This window comes from Gossypium hirsutum, chromosome A05 (assembly GCF_007990345.1).
Source record: "Gossypium hirsutum isolate 1008001.06 chromosome A05, Gossypium_hirsutum_v2.1, whole genome shotgun sequence".
NCBI lineage: Eukaryota > Viridiplantae > Streptophyta > Magnoliopsida > Malvales > Malvaceae > Gossypium > Gossypium hirsutum.
The window spans coordinates 20,887,233-20,910,699 of NC_053428.1; the positions used below are offsets into that span (position 1 = coordinate 20,887,233).

At 35.6% G+C, this 23,467-nt stretch overlaps 3 protein-coding genes across 3 annotated transcripts; all 3 read left to right on the forward strand.

Annotated features, from left to right (window-relative positions):
- The first annotated feature begins 250 nt into the window (after nt 1–250).
- Nucleotides 251–2,582, forward strand: LOC107958164 (cytochrome P450 81Q32). Its single transcript, XM_041113895.1, has 2 exons — nt 251–1,790; nt 1,866–2,582. The coding sequence occupies exons 1-2, from the start codon at nt 783–785 to the stop codon at nt 2,484–2,486; spliced, it is 1,629 nt and encodes a 542-aa protein (XP_040969829.1). The 5' UTR covers nt 251–782; the 3' UTR covers nt 2,487–2,582.
- A 7,254-nt stretch (nt 2,583–9,836) lies between these two features.
- Nucleotides 9,837–13,882, forward strand: LOC107958165 (metal transporter Nramp2). The gene is made up of 4 exons (XM_016893853.2): nt 9,837–10,722; nt 10,957–11,093; nt 11,180–11,832; nt 13,228–13,882. The coding sequence occupies exons 1-4, from the start codon at nt 10,118–10,120 to the stop codon at nt 13,450–13,452; spliced, it is 1,620 nt and encodes a 539-aa protein (XP_016749342.1). The 5' UTR covers nt 9,837–10,117; the 3' UTR covers nt 13,453–13,882.
- A 6,109-nt stretch (nt 13,883–19,991) lies between these two features.
- Nucleotides 19,992–22,984, forward strand: LOC107958166 (pumilio homolog 15). Its single transcript, XM_016893854.2, has 5 exons — nt 19,992–21,131; nt 21,257–21,419; nt 21,684–21,847; nt 21,992–22,250; nt 22,540–22,984. The coding sequence occupies exons 1-5, from the start codon at nt 20,335–20,337 to the stop codon at nt 22,657–22,659; spliced, it is 1,503 nt and encodes a 500-aa protein (XP_016749343.2). The 5' UTR covers nt 19,992–20,334; the 3' UTR covers nt 22,660–22,984.
- Nucleotides 22,985–23,467: the final 483 nt, after the last annotated feature.

Sequence of the window (23,467 nt, forward strand, 5' to 3'; positions counted from 1 at the left end):
AAAAAACAGGGCAAATGATTCTGAGTAGACGTATATCATTTGGAACATTTTCTTCGTACGGCACTGCTAGAAATGTTGTATCAGGAAAAGAAACTGAAGGCTTTTGAAGACAGCTGCTTGCTTTTGCATTAAATATTACACGCAATACCTCTTTATGATCTTTTCCCATTGATTCCTATCACAGGTTGCTTACTGTGGTGATTGCACAGAGTTGACCTGTAATTGTACACTATGAATTCTTATATCATATTCAACCTGATTTGATCACGGCTTGACTAAAATACTACGATCGTGATTGTTAACATGAATTTTTTGCAAGACTCCATTTCAGTACTTTGAACTTGACAGAAGATTAACACTCAAGGAAAGTGAAGACTGAAGCATCGAAAATTCAATGGCAAAATACACATTTCTTGGCTTCTAAATAGTGTCAGACATTACAAGAGACTCCTTTTGGTTATGCAAGTTTGGCGAGGCTAGGCTACTTGCTGGACCACTTTAGGAATCAAGATTCAGGACCAGAGTAGCAAACTGTCGCCTTAATGTTGGCGGTATTTAGTTGGAGCCATAGCTTCAGCTTGTCCCCGACCAACTTACCAAATAGACTATAGATTCATAAAGAGAAGGGCAAATGATCCCGTGTGGATCTATATAATTTGGCACATCTTTATCATACGGCTGTGCTAGAAACGACATATCAGTAATAAAGATTAGTGGCTGTAGGATACAGCTGCCTGCTTCTGCAGTAGATAACATACGCAACTGACGCAAGCCTTAGTATTATGATATTATCCCATACTCAGATTAATTCCCATCACCAGTTGCCGAACTGCCATTCTCCTATAAATGATTCTATCAGGATGGATTACCGCGTAAAATCTAATCTAGCCATGGAAGCCTCACTGTTCTGCTACATTGTCTTCTTTCTCTTCCTCTATTTTCTTACCAGAAGGTTGCTCCAAAACAAAGGTCTCCCACCAAGCCCTGCTCTTTCCCTTCCCGTCATAGGCCATCTCCATCTCATAAAAAGGCCCCTCCATCGCACCCTTGCTAAGCTTTCGAAGCAGCACGGTCCAATTCTCTTCGTTCATTTCGGGTCTCGCCCTGTCCTCGTCGTGTCTTCTCCGTCTGCTGCAGAAGAATGTTTCACCAAAAACGACATCGTATTTGCAAACCGCCCTCGCCTGCTCGCTGGCAAACACCTTGGTTACAATTATACTACTCTTCCCTGGGCCCCGTACGGTGACCACTGGAGAAACTTGAGGCGTGTGGCCGTTCTTGAACTCTTGTCATCCAATCGTGTTCAAAAGTATCGCGGGATACGAAAGGATGAAATCCGATCTTTGATTCTCAGGCTTTATAGGAGGAGTTCAAAGGGTGGTGAGTTTCAGGTTGTGGAGATGAAATCGATGTTTTTTGAGTTAACTCTTAATGTTATGATGAGGATGATTACTGGGAAGAGATATTATGGAGAAGGAGAGGAAGAACTTGAGGAAGAAAGAAAGTTCAAAGAAATTGTGACAGAGACCTTTGAATTGAGTGGAGCCACAAGTATTGGAGATTTTCTACCGGTTTTGAAATGGATTGGATTCAGTCAAATTGACAAAAAGCTGATAGCATTACAGAGGAAGAGAGACGGATTCATGCAGAGCTTGATTGAAGAACGTAGAAAATTAACAAATGATTCATATTCTGAACAGAGCAGCAAAACAATGGTTGCTGTTCTATTATCTTTGCAAGAAACTGATCCTGAATATTATACAGATGATATCATCAGAGGCATGATGCAAGTAAGCTATTCTCCATTGTAAAATCCAGCTTCCATATCTCCTGTAATTCATGTTGTATTTATCTTTTGTCTATAGGTATTATTATCAGCTGGAACAGATACTTCAGCTGGGACCGTGGAGTGGGCTCTGTCACTTTTGCTAAACAATCCAAAAACCCTTTCTAAAGCTCGGGAAGAAATAGACATGGAAATTGGACAAAACAGGTTTATGGAGGAATCAGATCTTGGTAGACTCCCATACCTCCACGGCATCATAAAGGAGACGTTTAGGATGTGCCCCGTAAGCCCAGTTTTGGTACCGCACGAGTCATCCGAGGAATGCACCGTGGGGGGGTTCTCTATCCCGCGAGGCACAATGCTGTTGGTAAACATTTGGGCCATTCAGAATGATCCAGGAATATGGGAAAAGGCTAGTGAATTTAAGCCCGACAGGTTTGTAGGACCAGAGGCTGTAAATAATGGGTTCACGTTGTTGCCATTTGGGACAGGCAGGAGGAGGTGTCCGGGAGAGAGCATGGCAATGGGGTTGATTCCTTTGACGTTGGGATCTCTGATTCAGTGCTTTGAGTGGGAGAGAATTGGTGAGGAGATGGTGGATATGAGTGAAGGTAGTGGGCTAACCATGCCCAAGGCTCAGCCCTTGGTTGTAAAATGTAGGCCACGCCCAGCCATGATCAACCTCCTCTCTCAAATTTAGTCTAAGATGTTTTGTGTAATCTTTATTATTTGTATAATTTTTTTTCTTAAGGCATATTGAAATGCGATGAATCCAACATCCTGATGTTTCATTCAATAATTTAAATGTATTTGGTTTTTTTTTTGGTAAAAAATAAAAGCAAAACAAATGTAGTCTCAGCTCTCCAAGTCCACAAGCATCTGCCTGTAGCAGAAAAGTAATACACGGTGGAGGGGACAACAAATGTATGTATTATGCCTATATCCTTTTCCTGGGCAAGATGGCCTGTTAAGGATGTGTCTCACCAAAAGTCTAAAATAGTCTTTCACTAAGGTGGTGGTGGAGTGAAATTCATTGTACGGTTTATTTAAAAAATTAATTGTCATCAACAAATCCATCTACACAACAAGATGTCGAACACCCAGACCTTTTGCCAAACTTCAACAATTAGTACAATATAATAACAATCAGGTCCAACGTATTGTTTCATAATTAAAAAAAAATATTATCTATTAGTATAAGCACAAAAAGGGACAAAAATGAAGAAAAAAATATTTTGAAGATATGGGGAATTTCACCCCGACAACCTTATTGACATTGAACTCAATAATAGTATACAAATAGCATCGATAATGTTATAAGGAAATAAAGAATCAGCGCAGAACAATTGAACGATGAAGAAAGAAGGGTGCAGCTTTTGTTTAGAATAATATCATTCTAGTGGTTAGGGTTTGAGATGCCACACCATTGGACTGCAAAACGGAGCATATGTACTTGTGTTCTTCCTTCTTCTGCACTACTTTATTTTATAGGGCTCCTATGAGCATATGTACTTCTCTTAGTCTTTGACACCAAGCAACTTTTTCATATTGATAGCAACAATCATTAAATGAAAGACAGCAAATTATGTCGTGAGGATCAAAGTATAGATACCCAGAGATAAAGATTGTTATTTTTGGTATAAAGATAGGAAATTTGTCATTGCATCATATGGCTTGCTTTTTCACCCATTACCACAGTGAAACTAGCAAAACAGTACTAACGTATATCCGGAACAAGAATTTACAAAGTACTCAGATAGATAGTTCTTGGCCAAGTCAAGGGCAAAGATAAAATTTTATAAACCCAATTGTAAAGTTTTGAGAGCCAAAACAAAAACTTTATCATTTTATTAATTATAAAATTATAAACGTTAAAAGGGCCTAAAATGAAATTTTACCAAAGGCTGAAATTGAATTGGATGCAAAACTATTGGGAATTATCCATATTTATGGAAAATCAAAGATATGGGTATCAAATAATAGAAAGTCAAAGATATGGGTATCAAATATTGGAAAGTCAAATATATGGGTATCAAATATTGGAAAGTCAAAGATATGGGTATCGAGATATTGGCATAATAAAATCTGAATATTTGTAATATATGGTCCCTAATTGTAAAGTGACTTTGCAAGTTGATCCCTGAACCTCAACTATAAATAGGCATAACCATCTCTCATTCTGTATCTCAAACTTGCCATTCTCTACTTAAGGCATTGTTTCCTCTCTCTCTCTTTGTAAATTCTCACTTGTATTTTGGAGTGAAATATATTTGGTAGTGCCCGAGGACGTAGGCAAAATTTGCTGAACCTCGTTAAATTCTTGTGTTCTTTATTGTATTATTCTGCATGAATTGTGTGTGTGATTGTAGTGATTTATTGTGCTATTAAATTACGATTGAGGGATATTCTGGCTAGGAAAGACCTGGTACTTAAGCGATCCTTGTGATCCACCTCTCTTTCCTGGGAATTGAACTTAGTGTGATTTTTTAGTACAATAATTTTACTCTTTTACACGCTTCCGCACAACAATTGGTATCACAGCTAGATTCGTACTTGGGGAATACGATCGTTCACGGCACTGTTCACGTACTGTAGTTGGGATTGAGGAGAAAAAAAATGGAAAAGTCATCGTCAAAGACTACTGTGACCAATGCGAAATTTGAAGTAGAGAAATTTGATGGTACCAATAATTTTGGTATGTGGCAATGTGAGATCCTGGATGTCTTATGTCAGCAAGAGCTGGATATAGCCCTTGAAGAAAAACCTGACAAGATGGATGACAAGGAGTGGGCCAAGATCAATAGACAGGCATGTGGAACAATTCGCCTATGTTTGGCCAAAGAGCAGAAGTACTCTGTCATGAGGGAGACATCAGCGAAGAAGTTGTGGGATACACTGGAAGAAAAGTTTCTAACAAAAAGTCTTGAAAATAGGCTTTATATGAAAAAGAAACTTTATCGATTCACGTATGCACCCGGTATGTCGATGAATGGCCATGTGAACTCATTCAATAAAATTTTAGCAGACTTGCTAAATTTGGATGAGAAATTTGAAGATGAAGACAAGGCATTACTGTTGTTGAATTCTCTTCCTGATGAATATGATCATCTTACCACCACATTGCTTCATGGGAAGGATACAATCACATTTGATGCAGTCTGTAGTGCGTTGTATAGATCTGAGACTCGAAAGAAAGATAAAAAAGATCACAGAGATACAACTACAGAAGTCTTAACAGTAAGAAGTCGTTCGCGCAGCAACAAATCTGGTAGAAGGAGTAAGTCCAAAGGGAGACCTGCCAAAGATGAATGTGCTTTTTGTCGTGAGAAAGGGCATTGGAAAAAGAATTGTCCTAAGTTACAAAAGGGTAAAGCTATTTCTGATGCATGTGTAGCAGAGCATGATGAGAGTCAGACTTTAGCTTGGTTGGCATGGCAATGGCATGTCAAACGGATAAGTGGATTTTGGATTCAGGATGTACTTACCATATGTGTCCTAATAAGGACTGGTTTTCTAGTCTTAAAGAGCTAGAAGGTGGAATTGTTCTTATGGGAAATGATAGTGCTTGTAAGACAATGGGAGTGGGTACAGTCCAATTGAAGAATCACGACGGCTCAATTCAAGTCTTGACAGATGTTCGCTACATACCTAGCTTGAAGAAAAATCTTATCTCATTAGGGGTCCTAGAATCTAAAGGGCTCACAATCACTTTGAGAGATGGATTACTAAAGGTAGTAGCTGGGGTATTGACGGTGATGAAAGGCACAAGAAGGAATAATCTGTACTATTTAAATGGAAGTACAGTTATTGGATCAACATCAACAGGTTTTACGAAAGATGCAGATTCAGAGGCTACCAGGTTATGGCATATGCGATTGGGACATGCTGGTGAAAAAGCTTTGCAGAGTTTGGCGAAGTAAGGCTTGTTGAAAGGTGCAAATTCTTGCAAATTGGAATTCTGTGAACATTGTGTTCTGGGCAAGCAGACGAGGATAAAATTTGGTTCAGCAATTCACAATACAAAAGAAATTCTGGACTACGTTCACAGTGATGTGTGGGGACCTACTAAAGTGGCTTCTTTGGGAGGTATGCACTATTTTGTTACTTTTGTTGATGATTATTCAAGAAAAGTATGGGTGTATCTAATGGAAAGGAAAAATGAAGTTTTGGATGTATTTCTGAAATGGAAGAAGATGGTGGAGACCCAGGCTGGTCGAAAAGTCAAACGACTTCGATCAGACAATGGTACTGAGTACAAGAATGATCCATTTCTACAAGTATGTCACGATGAAGGTATTGTACGACACTTCACTGTTCGAGATACACCACAACAGAATGGGGTGGCAGAACGTATGAATCGGACTATACTGGAGAAAGTTCGATGTATGTTGTCCAATGCTGGATTGGGCAAAGAATTTTGGGCTGAGGCAGTTACATATGCGTGCCATCTAATTAATCGGTTGCCATCAGCTGCAATAAATGAAAAAACTCCTATGGAGAGGTGGGCTGGTAAACCTGCTATTGATTATGATTCTTTACATATTTTTGGTTCCACTGCATATTATCATGTAAAAGAATCTAAGTTAGACCCAAGAGCAAAGAAAGCATTATTCATGGGTATAACTGGTGGAGTAAAATGATACTGTCTCTGGTGTCCTGATACAAGGAAAATAATTTTCAGTAGAGATGTGACTTTTGATGAATCAACCATGATGAAGAACAATGATTCACAAAAGGATAACACAACCAGTGGCACTTTGCAGCAGGTGGAGCTTGAAAAGGTTAATGATGATCCAGCTAATATTGAAGGAACAAATGATGAAGAAGTTTCGACCCAAGAACTTCTACAACAACATGATTCAATTGCATATAGAAGGCCAAGAAGAGAGATTCGTATGCCTGCTCGCTTTGATGATATGGTGGCCTATGCACTTCCAATTGCAGATGATGATGTTCCTTCTACTTACACAGAAGCAAGAAGTAACTCTGATAGTGTAAAGTGGAAGCAAGCTATGAATGAAGAAATGCAGTCTCTTCATAAAAATAGGACTTGGGAGTTGGTGACACTACCTAAAGGAAAGAAGGCAATTGGATGCAAATGGGTATATGCAAAGAAGGAAAGATTTCTTGATAAAAATGAAGTTCGATACAAGGCTAGATTGGTAGCAAAGGGTTACGCTCAGAAAGAAGGAATAGACTACAATGAAGTATTTTCTCCGGTTGTGAAGCATTCGTCTATTCGAATTTTGCTAGCCTTGCTTGCGCAATATGATCATGAACTAGTTCAGCTCGATGTGAAGACCGCATTTTTACACGGTGATTTGGAAGAGGAAATCTATATGACTCAGCCAGATGGATTCAAGGTTGCTGATAAAGAAAATTGGGTTTGCAAACTGACAAAGTCGCTTTATGGATTGAAACAATCTCCAAGGCAGTGGTACAAGCGATTTGATCAGTTCATGAAAGGGCAAAGGTATACAAGAAGTAAATTTGATCATTGCGTGTATTTTCAGAAGCTACAAGAAGGATTTTTCGTATACTTGCTCTTATATGTTGATGATATGTTGATAGCATCTAAGACTAAAGTTGAAATTGAGAGATTGAAGACTCAACTCAACATTGAGTTTGAGATGAAAGATCTAGGTGAAGCTAAGAAGATCCTTGGCATGGAAATATGTAGGGATAGAGCTCATGGCAGAGTTAGTTTATCTCAGAAGCAATATTTAAAGAAGATACTACAGAAGTTTGGCATGGACGACCAGACTAAAGCTGTAAGTACCCTGTTGGCTTCTCATTTCAAGCTTTCTGCACAACTATCTCCTTCGACAAATACGGAACAAGAATACATGTTACAAGTTCCGTATTCTAATGCAGTAGGTAGCTTGATGTATGCAATGGTGTGTACAAGACCCGACATTTCACAGGCAGTTAGTATAGTGAGCAGGTATATGCATAATCCTGGAAAAGGACATTGGCAAGCTGTGAAATGGATTCTACGGTATATTCATAAGACCATGGATATTGGATTACTGTTCAAGCAGGATACTACACTTGGTAAATGTGTTGTTGGGTACGTTGATTCTGATTATGCCGGTGATTTGGACAAACGAAGATCAACCACTGGTTATGTGTTTACTCTTGCTGGAGGACCAATAAGTTGGAAGTCTACACTGCAGTCTACAGTTGCGTTGTCAACCACAGAAGCTGAATACATGGCTGTAACAGAGGCTGTAAAGGAAGCTATTTGGTTACAAGGTATGGTTAAAACCTTGGGATTGGTCCAGGAGCATATTAATGTGTATTGTGATAGTCAAAGTGCTATTCATTTAGCAAAGAATCAAGTCTATCATGCACGTACAAAGCATATCGATGTACGTTTCCACTTTGTGTGGGAAATTATTGATGAGGGGAAAATTCACCTTCAGAAGATTAAGACTGCAGATAATCCCGCAGATATGATGATCAAGGTGGTAACAACAATCAAGTTCGAACATTGTTTGAACTTGATCAATATTCTGCATGTTTAACAGTTGAAGAAGGCACTATCAAGTGTTGTTGACAAAGGCAGAGAGAATTGTGTGAAGATAAGATTACTCGAATCAAATCTTCAAGGTGGAGATTATTGGGAATTATCCATATTTATGGAAAATCAAAGATATGGGTATCAAATAATAGAAAGTCAAAGATATGGGTATCAAATATTGGAAAGTCAAATATATGGGTATCAAATATTGGAAAGTCAAAGATATGGGTATCGAGATATTGGCATAATAAAATTTGAATATTTGCAATATATGGTCCCTAATTGTAAAGTGACTTTGCAAGTTGATCCCTGAACCTCAACTATAAATAGGCATAACCATCTCTCATTCTGTATCTCAAACTTGCCATTCTCTACTTAAGGCATTGTTTTCTCTCTCTCTCTTTGTAAATTCTCACTTGTATTTTGGAGTGAAATATATTTGGTAGTGCCCGAGGACGTAGGCAAAATTTGCTGAACCTCGTTAAATTCTTGTGTTCTTTATTGTATTATTCTGCATGAATTGTGTGTGTGATTGTAGTGATTTATTGTGCTATTAAATTACGATTGAGGGATATTCTGGCTAGGAAAGACCTGGTACTTAAGCGATCCTTGTGATCCACCTCTCTTTCCTGGGAATTGAACTTAGTGTGATTTTTTAGTACAATAATTTTACTCTTTTACACGCTTCCGCACAACAAAAACACAGAAAATTTACTATATTATTATTACTATAAAATTACTGATGTAAAAGGTTTAAAAAATAATTCTAGCAAATTAAGAGGGTTAAGATATTGCTTTATATATGTAGTTCTTTTTTTGTCCTAATTAGGGTATTTACTATCTATAATAGTGATTAATCCTTTTATTATAGGCGTATTTTTTAAGAGATAAGCGTAAAATATGCTCAATTTCTATGAGCGGAAATTAAACCCGATCATATAATTAAAAAGATAAAGTGAGTAACCTAACACTACACCATATAATTATGACAGTAGTAGAATATATTATTAAAATAAAAAATATACGCAATAAATATCATGAACTTAAATTTAAAAAATTAATCACACAAGCAAAATTGCAACAAGTAACAAAACACAAACTTTTTTTTTTGGCCAATTAGCAAAGGTCAAATATTTGGATTGTGAAATCCATTCGACTAATTTTCTTTTATAAACGATCCATAAATCCAATTTAAATGTTCATTTAAGTCTATAGCAATAGCAATAGCAGGCTCTAGTGTTGGAATGAGATAGCCTTACCTTTCACTTTAAGATTTTCTTGGCTATATACATGAGCGTTAATTATATAGCATGTTAGAAAAAAAGAACTATCATTTATTCAACTGAGATGATAATCATAACTATTTTATATGTGATTATAGGAAAAAAAAAACAATTTTACATGTGAGTTTCTTTTTCCTGTTTTCTATTTAAAAAAAAAAAAGAAGAGAAAGGGACAATAAAGACAAATACCGGCATTTTTAGCTTAATAAAAACAAAATAGATATTAGAAATTAGAAAATGATTTTCTGCATTCTGTTTACGCGAGAAAAGAAATGAAAAAAAAGCATCGACAGCGCTATCGACGTGTCACTTTCTAAATGGTCGGAAACGTTGATTTCAACTTTTCCAATGAGATATATAATGAACCGAGACTGCGCTCGTTTTCTCGGCATCTAAACGAAAAGTAACCGATATAAAACCAACCTCTTACGGTACTCAACGGAAGAGCTCTCCCTCCACCAAAACGGACCTTAACAAACAGACGGAATATTCCGTTTTGGTCAACAGAATATTCCTCCTCCGACTATGAATTCCCCAAACCGAGGCGAGGAGTCTCCAAAGGAGGAACCTGACAGAGACAAAGATGCGGCTGAGGAATCCGAATCCAAAAGCCTATTGCCATCCCAATCTCCTTCGCCGTCGTCAGATGATGAAAACGAGGTGGCATTCGAGTCCCGAGAGAAAGTCGTGATCGTCGACCTGGAAACGCCTGAATCCATCCTAAATGTCGATTACGTCCCTCCATTTTCATGGAAGAAGCTCTGGTTGTTTACGGGTCCGGGGTTTCTAATGAGTATAGCATTTTTAGATCCGGGGAATTTGGAAGGGGATCTCCAGGCTGGGGCAATTGCGGGTTACTCTTTGCTTTGGTTGTTGATGTGGGCAACCGTCATGGGCCTGCTTATCCAATTGTTGTCGGCTAGGGTCGGAGTGGCAACAGGCCGGCATCTTGCGGAGCTTTGCCGAGAGGAATATCCGACTTGGGCTCGATTGGTGCTGTGGTTCATGGCGGAATTGGCGCTTATTGGAGCTGATATTCAAGAGGTTATCGGGAGTGCTATAGCTATCCAAATTTTGAGTAACGGTGCTTTGCCGCTATGGGCTGGTGTCTTAATTACCGCTTCGGATTGGTAAATGTCCTCGATCTGATGAACTCACTCTGCACATTTTCTTTCAGTTTCGGGTTGTTTACGTGGTTGATATTTTAGATTTGTTTGGATTTGAAGTTTGAAACTTTTCTTTTTAACGTTTCTGTGTGTTCACTGGGGAAGATCAAGTCAGATTCTATTCTTTTGAATTGAAAAATGCTGCTTCATTTTTCTTTTTCGCTAGTAACAAGTATTTCTCTCCGTCTCTGTTTACAGTTTTGTCTTTTTATTCCTGGAGAATTATGGAGTCAGGAAACTAGAAGCTGTTTTTGCCGTATTGATTGCTACTATGGCTTTAGCATTTGCTTGGATGTTTGGTGATACAAAACCCAATGGAAAAGAACTACTAATAGGTAAAATCTTTTTTAACATAACCTCCATTTTGCATGAAGTGAAAATTTCATTTCTTGAATTTTTTTGTTTTTGGCGATTGTTGTAGGTATTTTGGTTCCTAGACTCGGCTCGAAAACAATTCGACAAGCAGTGGGGGTTGTGGGTTGTGTCATAATGCCTCATAACGTATTTTTACATTCTGCTTTGGTACAATCAAGAGACATAGATCCCAAAAAGAGAGGCCGGGTTCAAGAGGCACTAAACTACTACACAATTGAATCCTCTGTTGCGCTTCTAGTTTCCTTCATGATCAATTTATTTGTGACAACAGTCTTTGCCAAGGGATTCTATGGTACAAAACAAGCAAATAACATAGGACTAGTTAACGCAGGGCAGTATCTTGAGGAGAAGTATGGTGGAGGGCTCTTTCCAATTCTCTACATATGGGGTATTGGCTTGCTGGCAGCTGGACAAAGTAGTACAATAACTGGCACGTATGCCGGTCAGTTTATAATGGGAGGTTTTCTCAACCTTCGTCTGAAGAAGTGGTTGAGGGCATTGATTACGCGTAGCTTTGCAATCGTGCCGACTATAGTTGTAGCTCTCGTGTTTAATACATCTGAAGCTTCGTTGGATATTTTGAATGAATGGCTTAATGTGCTTCAGTCAATACAGATTCCTTTTGCACTGATCCCGCTTCTAACCTTGGTCTCCAAGGAGCACGTCATGGGGGTCTTTAGGATTGGGCCTACTCTTGAGGTAAGCTTTTGTCTCACTTGTCTCCATTTTATTTGTTCTATCTATCCCTTCGCATGAGTGACTATTGGTATTTTGCAGCAGCCTACATGTTATAATAATTAAACTATCAATTCTTATCATGTATATATTCAATCTTGAGTCATTTCATATTATTTGGTTTAAATTTTCATGTTTAAAGCAATTTGATTGCAAAGAGAACTGAAAAGAAACACTGTCAAATTTACATGTTTCTATCACAATCCCTATATAAAACAGCATGCTTCACTTGAATGCTTCTTATCACCCACTATTTTTTTGCCTTTAAAGTACAAGAAACTTGAGTTGGTCCTATTAAACAAAATGTTATCAAGATTTTGATACCATGATGCAGAATTTGATATCAAGGGGATCATATGATATGTTCTGCAATAAATGTTACCCATATTTGTCAGTCGGCTCATTGCTTTCATTTTGCCATTGGTGGTAGTCCCTAGGCATATTTGTGAAAAGGAATTCTAGGCATATTTTGCGAAAAGGAGTAAGAGTGTCTTCTATCTTCTTTCCTTTTTCTTTTTTCTATATAGGTGATCATAATATTTGTTGGAGGGTAATCCTAAACTATCTTAGGGCCTATGTTATTGATCTTATTTCAGAAATCGAATATCATTGCTGTTATTTTGGTTTATTCTATTTGATCTTCATTCATTTGCAATGTATTTTAAAAGTACCAAAAATTGTGAGGATTGTGTCTAGGTTTAGTAGTCCTAAAAGGCTGCTTTGGGGGGGGGGGCCAAAGGCACCATATTGTCCTAAAGTAACTTCTAGAGAGTTCTCAAGTCCAGGACTTCTCCTAATATTTATATGCTTCTTGGAAGGGTCTAGAAATAGCATCAAATTCATTCTGCATTTCCATAGAGCTCGGTAGGAGGACCCATTAGATTTCCTACCAATTATTTGATTGACAGAGCATTTGGCTCCGATGGGAGTGATTCTCTCATGACCTTAGGTCTTAACCGGAAATGCAGCTTGATATGAACCTGCGGAGTTGCCTAAGTAGCAATTTGATGCACACAGTCTGTTGGTTGCTTTTCTAACAAAGATTAAAGTTAACCAACCCTCTTGTTGTAATTCTAGGAATACAAAGCATCAAATTGATCTTCCATCGTTGCGCTCATGAAGTTTTGAAAATGACTTGTAAACTTTGTTTTTTGGTATCTTCAGTTCACATAGTTATAATATGTAATTTAATTAAATTACTAAGCATCATTCCTTTCAATTGTATATGTAACACATTACTTGGCTTGAGCTGCTTCAGCTAATGATACTCAAGTCAATTAATATATATCTAATTCATGGTTTGATGCATGAATTGAAAACATAGCTAACTTTTTGGTTCATGTTTTCTATTATTTGCAGAAACTGGCCTGGACTGTGGCTGCACTGGTAATAGTAATCAATGGGTATCTTTTACTGGATTTCTTTGTTTCTGAAGTAAAGGGGCTGCTGTTTGGACTATTTATCTGTATTTGGACAGCTGCATATATAGCATTCATAGTTTATCTCATTTCACGTGGTGGTGCTCTTCCTTCCACCTGGTTCAGCATAGAACTATCCAAGAGATTTTCTGCGAATGGAACTTAGTCAAGAAGCGCAGTCAGCGCTAGGAACATCAAAATTCTAAGAAGTATGTAGCTGTTTGCATAAGCCTCCATATAGCATGATGGCAGTTGCTCAATATTGCAAAAGATAAGCCATTCATTTGGTGCATCAACAAGCTTTAACACATATCCGAACAAAATTGGTTCCAGATTGCTACCGATGTGCTTGTCAGAGCTGCACGAAGTTATATTTCATCCTGGAGGATAGAGTAAACACTTTTACAATCTGCAGGCTGCCAAAACTACTTCCATCTCTGTAATAGGTTTTATCATGTCCATTTTCAAATTAGAAAAAGAAGAAACGTCTTAGTTTGATATTCTTTGATGTAAGAACTCCTCGTGTACCATAGCCAGACTGCCATTCTTGTTTCCCCAAAAGGGACTTATACAATACAACAACTCAAATTTGCAAATTCCTGTGTGCTGGATTCTCTTAGGTATACTTTCATATAATTCCGGAATCTCGTTTTCTGTTGTCGGTTCATTTTTGTTCAAACTTAATTAAGCTGTCTTTGATTTTTTTGGGTAAATTCGTTTTATATGGACTACACTTGATTATGGACCGGGTCGAGTTGATGTAAAATTTAGGCTATTTTTTGTCTAAGTTTGGGTTTAGCCCAACTTGAAAATTAGGCTTAAATTTTTGTCTAAGTTTAGCTCAAATTAAAAATGTTAAACTTAAGTTTGACCCGGCCTACCTTTATTAAATTTTTTATATAAAAATAAAAATTAAAAATATAATATATCAAATAGTAGCAACATGATAGTAAAATGACAGCAAAAAAATAACAAAAAAAAGTTTAGGTTGATTGGGGTTAGGACAGGCTCGTGTCAAAAAATCTTACCTGAGGCTTGACCCGTTTAGGAAATATGTCTTATTTTTATCCAATCTCATTTTTCGAGTCTATATTTTTGTTCAAATCCTCCCTTTCTTCAGATAGGCCTTCAGGCCTAAGCGGGTGGCTCGACTCATGATCAGGTCTAATATGGACCATGTTTTGGTCATTTTAGCGATGGATTGGGTTTGAAGATTAGATCAAATACTCCGAGAATTTTAGCAATAAATCAAGTTTGGAGATGAATTCGACACTTTCAAGTTTCTATAAAACAAATGTAGGTTAATGGTGTTGGAGTTTGTGCTTAGAGGGTATTTTCAACATTGGCGAATCTTAAGATTAAATTTCGGGCCTAACTAAAATTTCAAAAATTTTAAAAATTTAATGAGATTTTATTTCAAAAATAAATGGGTCTAATTAAAATTTTTAAAAAATTTGTGAGATTAATGAGAATTTCAAAAAAAATAGGGGTTAATGGTAAATTTATCACTATACTTTTGTTGAAAATTGAAATTATTTTTGGATTAAAGATAAATTTGCCAGAATGCTTCAACTTTTTTCCTATAAATTACTTTTTATTCAACAAATATTCCAGGTATTATATAATTGCAAGTTGACATTATTGACTTTTTGTATTGCAATCCCTGATAGCCTGTACCTTACTACTTTGTTTATCATATTCACATCTTCTATTGATTTCTGATTTCCCCCATGCTGTCTATTGTTTCTTTCTAGCCATATCTAGTAAATGTGCGCATTCCATGCAAGCTTAAGAATAGAAGTCAGCAATGTCTTCCCTTTAAACTTCTTGACGGCCCATTGCAATTCTCTTTGCCATCCTATAACTGATCTTAGAAGACCACACAATGAAAGAACTCCTTCCCAAACCTCCTTAGAATAGCAGCAGTCGAAGAAAAGATGATCCCCTTGTTTCTAATTCCCTGTCACACAATAAACAATTCCCTTCTATATTCATTCCTCTTTTGATCAATCTGTCCCTAGTTGGCAGTCTGTTATGAAGGGCCATCCAGCTAACCAATGAATGCTTGGTATGTACAAAGGATACCAAATAAGCTTCCTCCAAGATATACTTTGTCATTCCTTTCCCTTATCGCATCTCAAATCCGCTTGACTTGATACTTTTCCCCTTGGTCCAACCTCAGTTCAGATTGTGAAGAAGCTAGATTTGCAACAATATGCTCCCGCTCCAATTCCCATTACTAGGGACTTGCATAACAGATTTGCCTTTAAGCATATATACCTGAATCCATGCCACCCATAATGATCCTGCTTGCATCATTACAGACAACAAATGTTGAAAAATACTTGCTTTGTTCCAACTTTCTAACTCCCTCAAGCTTAATCCTCCTTCTGCCTTAGGCATACGAATAACCTTTCAATTAACTCTTGCCTCCTTGCCATCCTCACTCCCCCTCCAAAAAAATCTCATAGACAACTGATTTATCCTTTTAAACACACCTTTTGGAATTATTAAGTGCCTACACCAGAAACCTTGTATTAGTTGTAATCTACCATCATAAGACAACTTATGTGCCCAATCATACTAAGGGTACACCAAGGTACCTAACTGGAAAATTACCCAATTTGAACCTTGTCACTTGCTGTATATGTTGCACTTCAGCATCAGATATGCCGGAAGAAAAGACATCACTTTTGGAACTATTAAGCTGTAGGCCAGAGAAACAGTAAATCTACCTTAGCACACACTTAACACCAACAACAGATTCCAAATTTCCTTTAGCAAAAATTAACAAATGATCAGCAAAGCTGAGATGTGTTAGTTTAACTTTTTTGATCTGAGGATAGTATTGAAATAACCCATTCTCAACAGCCTTATCAAGCATTTTAAAGAGAACATTCATAGCGGATCCCCTCGCCTTGTACCTTTGGCATCTTTAAAGTATCCTACCAATCCTCCATTAAAAGAAATTGAATACCAAGGTTGTGTGACACCACTCCCAATTCAATGAATAAACAATAGTGGAAATCCCAAAGCCTCCAAAGTTGCAAAGATAAAATCCCAATTAAGGAAGTTGTAAGCCTTTTGAAGATCAATCTTCATGGCACATCTAGGGGACAGTGATTTCCTTCCTGCTATACCCTCTAACCATCTCCTGAACTAAAAGAATATTATCAGAAATATTCCTTCCATGAATAAAAGCTGACTGATTGCCTACATTAAGTTTAGGTAGAAAACTCGTCAGTCTATCAATCAAAATTCTAGTGATGCATTTATAGATCACTGAACAACAAGAGATTGGCCTGAAGTCCTTCATACAACTTGAATTTAACTTCTTAGGCACTAAGGCAACAAGTGTTGAGTTAAAAGCTGGCGGCAAATTATTAACCTGAAAAAATTCCAAGACTGCTGCAGTAACATCATCCCCAACAATATTCCTAGTTTTTAGAAAATAAGTTTCTGAGCAAACATTGCATTTTTTTACTTCTCGTCTTTCAATACGGCCACCAATAACTTCTTGATCATCAGATGTTAAAGAACATTGACATAGCTCTTGCAATAATCCCACTGATGGCACAACCACTGCAGTATCAGAAGTCCCCATACTTCTTTTAAAATATCCAACAATCTCCTCTGTAAGCTCAGCCTGCGATTCTACCCTTCCACCACTCTTAGTAATCAAGACCTTAATAGTACTTCTGCTGTTTCTTGCTGCCACAACACTATGAAAAAAACTGGTGTTTTGATCCCTTCTTTCAACCACTAAATCCGAGATTTTTGTTTAAAAAAACTTCCCTCTTCTGCCAACAGCTCCTTATTTTGACCATAAAGAAGCCTTTCCTTCTCTAATATCTCAACTGTATAACTCCAGCTGAGCAGCTTCCAATTCTTTTTATCCTGCACCTTTTCTGATAAATCTCCATAGCACCGTTTATTGAAATCTCTAAGCACATGCTTCAATCTTTTTAGCTTTAGGAAACTCACCTTCATAGCAGTCCCCTCCACTGGCTTCCAAAATTTCTCCACCATTGTCAGAAATTCTGGATGACTAGTCCAGAAATTAAAGAACTTAAAAGGTTTCAAAATGGTTGGCGTATATCGATTTAAAACAACAAAAATTAGGCAGTGATCAGAAATTTGTGGTGACAATAACTCAACAAAAGAATTCGTGAAACTCACACACCAACTGCAATATCAAATTTTGCCACTAAATTTTTGTTTCATTCGATTTTGCCACTAAATTTTAATTTTTTAATTGAATTTTCTAGACTTAAAATTTAATTTTGAATTTGAAACAAAAATTAATATAATATAATATGTTTTCAAAGTTTATTTTAATGATCAATATGATAAATTAATAATTTAAATATTTAAAATAATAATTTTATTTTCTAAATAAAACATTTAATAATATAATACCAGAAATTCTATGTCACTCATATACATGTGGAAACCACAAGTTTAGAATACAAATGTCGTTTAAAAATCACAATAAATAATGAAACGTATGGTTTGAAACTAATTAATAATACCACGTTAAGTATGTACGTTATTAAAATGAAAAAAATTAAATTAAATTGTTTATCATGGTATTGTCATTAATCTTGAGCCATGTCGAGTTAACTTGTGACACCAATTCAATCAAACACATTATTAAAATGAAAAGAGTTAAAGGTATTATTAATGCAATTGGTGTGGGTTCAAATCCCACCATATATATATTTTTATTAATTATTTTCAAAGTGAAAAGACTAAAACACTTTTGAATAATATTACATATTTTAAGAATATAATCAAAAATTTTAGGGGCAAATTAATTATCTCCATTAGGTTCGCAGAGAATATAAAATTGAGAGATAAAATATATGACTCCGCGAGGATACTCACGTGTATGGCGTGTATGCTTGATCCACAAGATCCCATTGACTCGTCTACAAAGCGGTCCCCTTGTACCAAGTTAGGCAAGTAGTACTCGACAAATAGGATGACAAATAAAATATAGTTCTTGACCGATAAGACGACAGATGAAATATAATACTTGACAGATAAGACTTTAATGATACGATATAACAGATATCTGACTCAAGTTTGAGACATATTTTTTTAATTTTATTTCACTTTAATATATATATATATACATACATATTTTGGTTGTATCTCAATATGTATTTAATATTCATTTAAATCCTTGATTTCTCAAGGTGGTTTTATTTGGAATATTTTATCATGTATATTTCATCAAACAATTAAGGATAAAAATAGAAGCAGGGATGAAATTTTATCTTTACTTACATTGGATTTTCTTTCCCTTAATAAGGAGACTTTAAAAAATACAAAAGAAATGATTTTATTAAAGACACGTGATTGAATTGCTATTTGTGATACTAAACTAATATTTGTTCATCAAAATGATAATAGCTAAACGCGTTTAATTATTCTCCCATTTTCCGTCACATAACTTTGATTTACATTATTTTCATGCATATGAAGCTAAATCTTTCTTTTTAAGGACAAGATTCAATTATATATTTTAAGGAATTAAAATATGATATTTTATTTAAAATTAAATCCAATATTTGTGTTGAGTGGCTAAGGCCCCTCCTTGCCCTAATAAGTGAGGTTGTAGCAATTATTCTTTTTCATATTTCACCATGACTTCCAAAAGTTTCATCTTCACATCTAACAATATTTCATGAAAGAGGCATGTTCTGAAAACGTGATTCTTTTGCTATGGTTATTTTTAAAATAAATAAGATTATAATATTGGTTATTATGGGCGATGTTAAGATTTATGGAATACATTTAAATTAGATGTACCGATAGTTAAATAATGATATCAGTCATGAATAAGTTTTTTTTTTATAAACTATTAGAAAAATTTTCATTGAAAATAGTTTAATTTTTTTTACATATATTAATAATTCAAAATTAAAACAATTTGATAGATTTTTATTTAGAAAAAATAAAAAATAGATAAAAGTTGCTTATCACTTAATAAAAAAAATATTTTCAGTTAATTTGATTTAATTTATTTAAATCTTATATTATCTTATAAAAAGTTTACCTTTAAAATTTTATTTATTATTTAGAATGAGATGAAATGTTTAAAAATTAAAGATAAGATGTAGAATATAATTTTTTAAAATTTAAAACTTATATTTATAAAAAAAATTAATTAATTTTAGGTAAAATATCAAATAAATTTTATAACTTAAAAATTCAAAATCTTCAAAATCTCTTAAATGAAGAGATAAATAGTAACTTATCCTTCCTTACCAAATTAAATATCTCAATATAAAAGGATAAATCTGGATAAAAAAATTAAAATGATTCAACCCAATTCCATAAAGAAAAATGAAGTTTGGTTTAGTTTAATTTGAAAATATTAAAATAATTTTAAGAAACAAAAAAAATATTGTTATATTTAATTAAATTTGATCACAAAACCAAGAATTCAAAGCAGAGGAAATCAGAATGAAATGGTACAATAGGAACCGAGGTGTAGAATAGAAATTAAGTTTTTAATCATAATTCAAATAATTTATATAAAATCTTGGTAGACCAGAATCCTTAAAATAAACAAAATTGAAAAAAGAATGGAAAAACCTTAAAATAAAAGAGGATAAAAGGGACATAAAGGATAAAAAACAAAAACGAAATTGAAGTTGGTCAACTGGTCAGACATAGGACCAAGGAAACACAGGGCGTGTGTTATGACCTTTTTGGTTGCCTTTTGCTTTGCTTCCAGCGTGAAAATATTTCCATAAATTGCATGCAAAAAGAAACTAGTCTTCTTCTTTCTTCTTACGGATGTCTCTTCAGTTTCTCAATCCCTTGATTTTAAAACACACACACACACGCCAAAATTACCCATTGAAAATCAAAATTTGTTTTAGGATAACTTTTCTTGGAATTAAAATTTACCCAGGTTTATCTATGTATTTTTTTTAATTATAATTCTTGTGGTTTTAAAAACCCTTTATAACTATCCCAAAAACCCTTTAAATTTTCTTCTCATCTTTCTTTTGGGTCTTGTTTTTTTGTTTTGATGGAGTCTACTGTACCCTTTTTGTCTCCTGTTTCACAGTCTCCGGAGAATCATTTTTCCTTTTATCATAACTTTGAACTTTTTTATATGGAAAATATAGCACAAAACAACTCTTTTGATCAAACTCAAACCTTAGAATCTCCCTTTTCTGGTCTTAATGTTTCAGGTTATCCGGATTTACCCGATTCTGGTTATCAATTTGGCGGTGGGTTTGCAAGAGCAGGACAAGATAGAAACAACAATGTTATTGGCGAGGGCACAAAAGTGGGGCCAGATGTTGAAAGTTGGGGGGCTTTCATGTATAGTTCGTATCAGCTTGGTTCTAGTAGGAATACTGAATTCTCGATATTACCCTCTTCTAATCAAACCAGGCTCTTGTCCGCTGCTGCTTCTGCTGCCGGTTGCACAATGCCTTTTGGGTTAAACAATAACATAAACCGACCTAGTTTTAATACTAGTAAGCTTTGTAATAATAATCAGACTCGGCCTCATTGGTTACATGAACCTTTGAATTGTTTGAGTTTAGGGGATTTGAGGGGTAGGCTTGTTGCCTTAGCAAAAGATCAATATGGTTGTAAGTTTTTACAAAAGTCAGTTGAGAAAGCTTCAAAGGAGGAAATTGATATGGTTTTTATGGAGGTTATTGATCATGTTTGTGAGTTGATGTCGAACTCTTTTGCCAATTTTGTTGTTCAAAAAGTTGTGGATGTTTGTAGCGAGGAACAGAGGAATCAGATTCTTTTGATGGTTATTAAGAATCGGTTTCGACTTGTTGAGATTTGTCTCAATCTTCATGGGTATGTTTGGTTGATTCGGTTTTGTTTTGTTTTGTTTTGTTTCCTCTTTTTTTTTTTTTTTTTTAGTTAAGAAGTTGTTTTGTGTTCAATAAATAAAATACTAATATGTTTTCATTCGGTGACAGGGCTCGTGCTGTACAAAAATTGTTGGAGAAACTTACTACTCAACAACAGATTTCGTTGTTTATGTCAGCTCTAAGCCCTGGAGCTGTTGCATTGTCGAAGGACTTGAATGGTCATCGTGTGATCCAGTATTGCTTGAAAAATTTCTCTGATGAAGATAACAAGGTAGCATTAATTTTGGACTAGTAACGATTTGAGTTAAAGCTTCATTTTTTTTTATCTATGTTAATCCTGTTTTAGTTTAATTTTTTTATGTCTTCAGTCATTTGAATTAAATTGCAGGGGTTACATGATACTTGCTCATATCTAAAACGTTACGACAATGAAATAGATGCATTAACTGCTGTTTTGTTGACCAAGATTTGTTTTTGCATTGCATCTTTGTTAATGTAAAATTTCTTTTTTTTGACCGTCGGTTTTCATTGGCAGTATTTTCTGACTGTGGTGGCTAATAACTGTTATCAAATTGCAATAGACAAATGTGGATGTTGTGCACTGAAGCATTGTCTTGACCACTCGAATGGAGAGGCAAGATCCCGTCTTTTTCAAGAGATCATAGCAAATGCTCTAAACTTAGCTGAAGATCAATACGGGTGCGTGGTTTTTTGAAACCGGTTGTGCGTGTGTGTTTATTTAAAAGGTCTTCCCTTATTGCTTCACTTGATTTGATGTGGAACTTGTGCAAATGTTTGAGCTTTGATATGTGCTCTTGTGTTATTGTTTTTCTTTTTCTCTAGCAACTATGTGGTGCAACATATACTGGAACTGAAAGAGACACAAACAACAGAAAGTCTTCTGAGACAGCTTCAAGGGAATTATGCTTCTCTTTCCTGCAATAGGTACGGAAGCAATGTTGTTGAGAGATGCTTGTTGGAATCAGAAGAACCGCTGACCACGAGAATCATAGTGGAGTTGCTTAGAAGTCCAATCGTTTCTACACTCCTTCTCGATCCTTTTGGGAACTATGTTATTCAATCAGCTTTGTCAGTCTCTAAGGTTTGATAAATCTTAAATTCTGCTGCTTCCACCATCGTCGTCTTTTCATGCACATTGCATTGAACAGCATGTGCTACTTGATTAATCTATTTGCACCTTGATATGGTTGGCTTAGGCACTTTATGATTCCATCTAATCTCTTATACGAAGCACCTCTGTTTTGTGGAACTCATGCAGTCATACTTCTTAGATCCTCTATTCTTTAGTAGGCAAATATCAGTGTTACCATAAAATGGAATGGACTAACGCATGCTAAACGCGATGATTGTTTTGAATTTGCAATGAGCAGGGCTTTGTGTTCGATGCTTTGCTGAATTTGGTGCAGGATCACTACCCAATAATGCGCAGCCATAGTTATGGAAAATGGGTACTTGCCTGGTTCAGCAGGAGAAAGCAGTTACACATGTAAACAATTATAACATTACAAAAATTATAAGCATGAAAAGATGTGGTGAAAAAGAGATTTTCACCCCGAATTTCTCATTCGTAAGGGTAGAATTAGGATTTTTTGTACCGAGTTTATAATTGATCCGATCCAATGTGTAGGATTATTGTTGGTGCTTGTAGTTTGTAGTCTTAATTTGTTGGCTGACACATGAATGTTGCAGCCAGATGTTGTGATCTTAAAAGGAACAATCATTCTTTAGGGGACCATAATTTGAAGTTTTCAAGCTTGTGATAAGAATATTACTTGAAGACTTATGTTCAATCTTATTTCACTCTCTATTGTTCAATTGATGCTTTGAATTTACCTATTGTTGAGATCTATTGAACTCTTAATATTTTATATTGTGGTTGACGGCTTGACGCGTATTACTTGCATTGTCTCATAACATAGGATGAAAATGTTTATGATAAAGGTTTAATCAAATGATGTTGACGAGTCGGTTTACTGAAAAGAACCTCAAAACTGTCGCATTTGAGTAGTGAACGTGTTTTGTCATGTTTGCTCAATCGGCAATGGAAAATAAGGTCAAAATCAGTTCCAAAACCTCATTTGTGGAATATGTCTCGTCAAATAATCAACCCATGAAAGTGGCAAGAAAGACAAGTAAAGCTTTCGTTTTCAAAACCAGTCTCCTCCGCCATTAAAGCCCTTCCGTAAAAGTTTGTTAGTAAGGTCAATGGTGAAAGCAATTTATTAGTAAATTATAAGTTCAGTCATTTATATTTTCTTAAAATTGTTTTTGACCACTAAATTTTGAAATTTTACTATA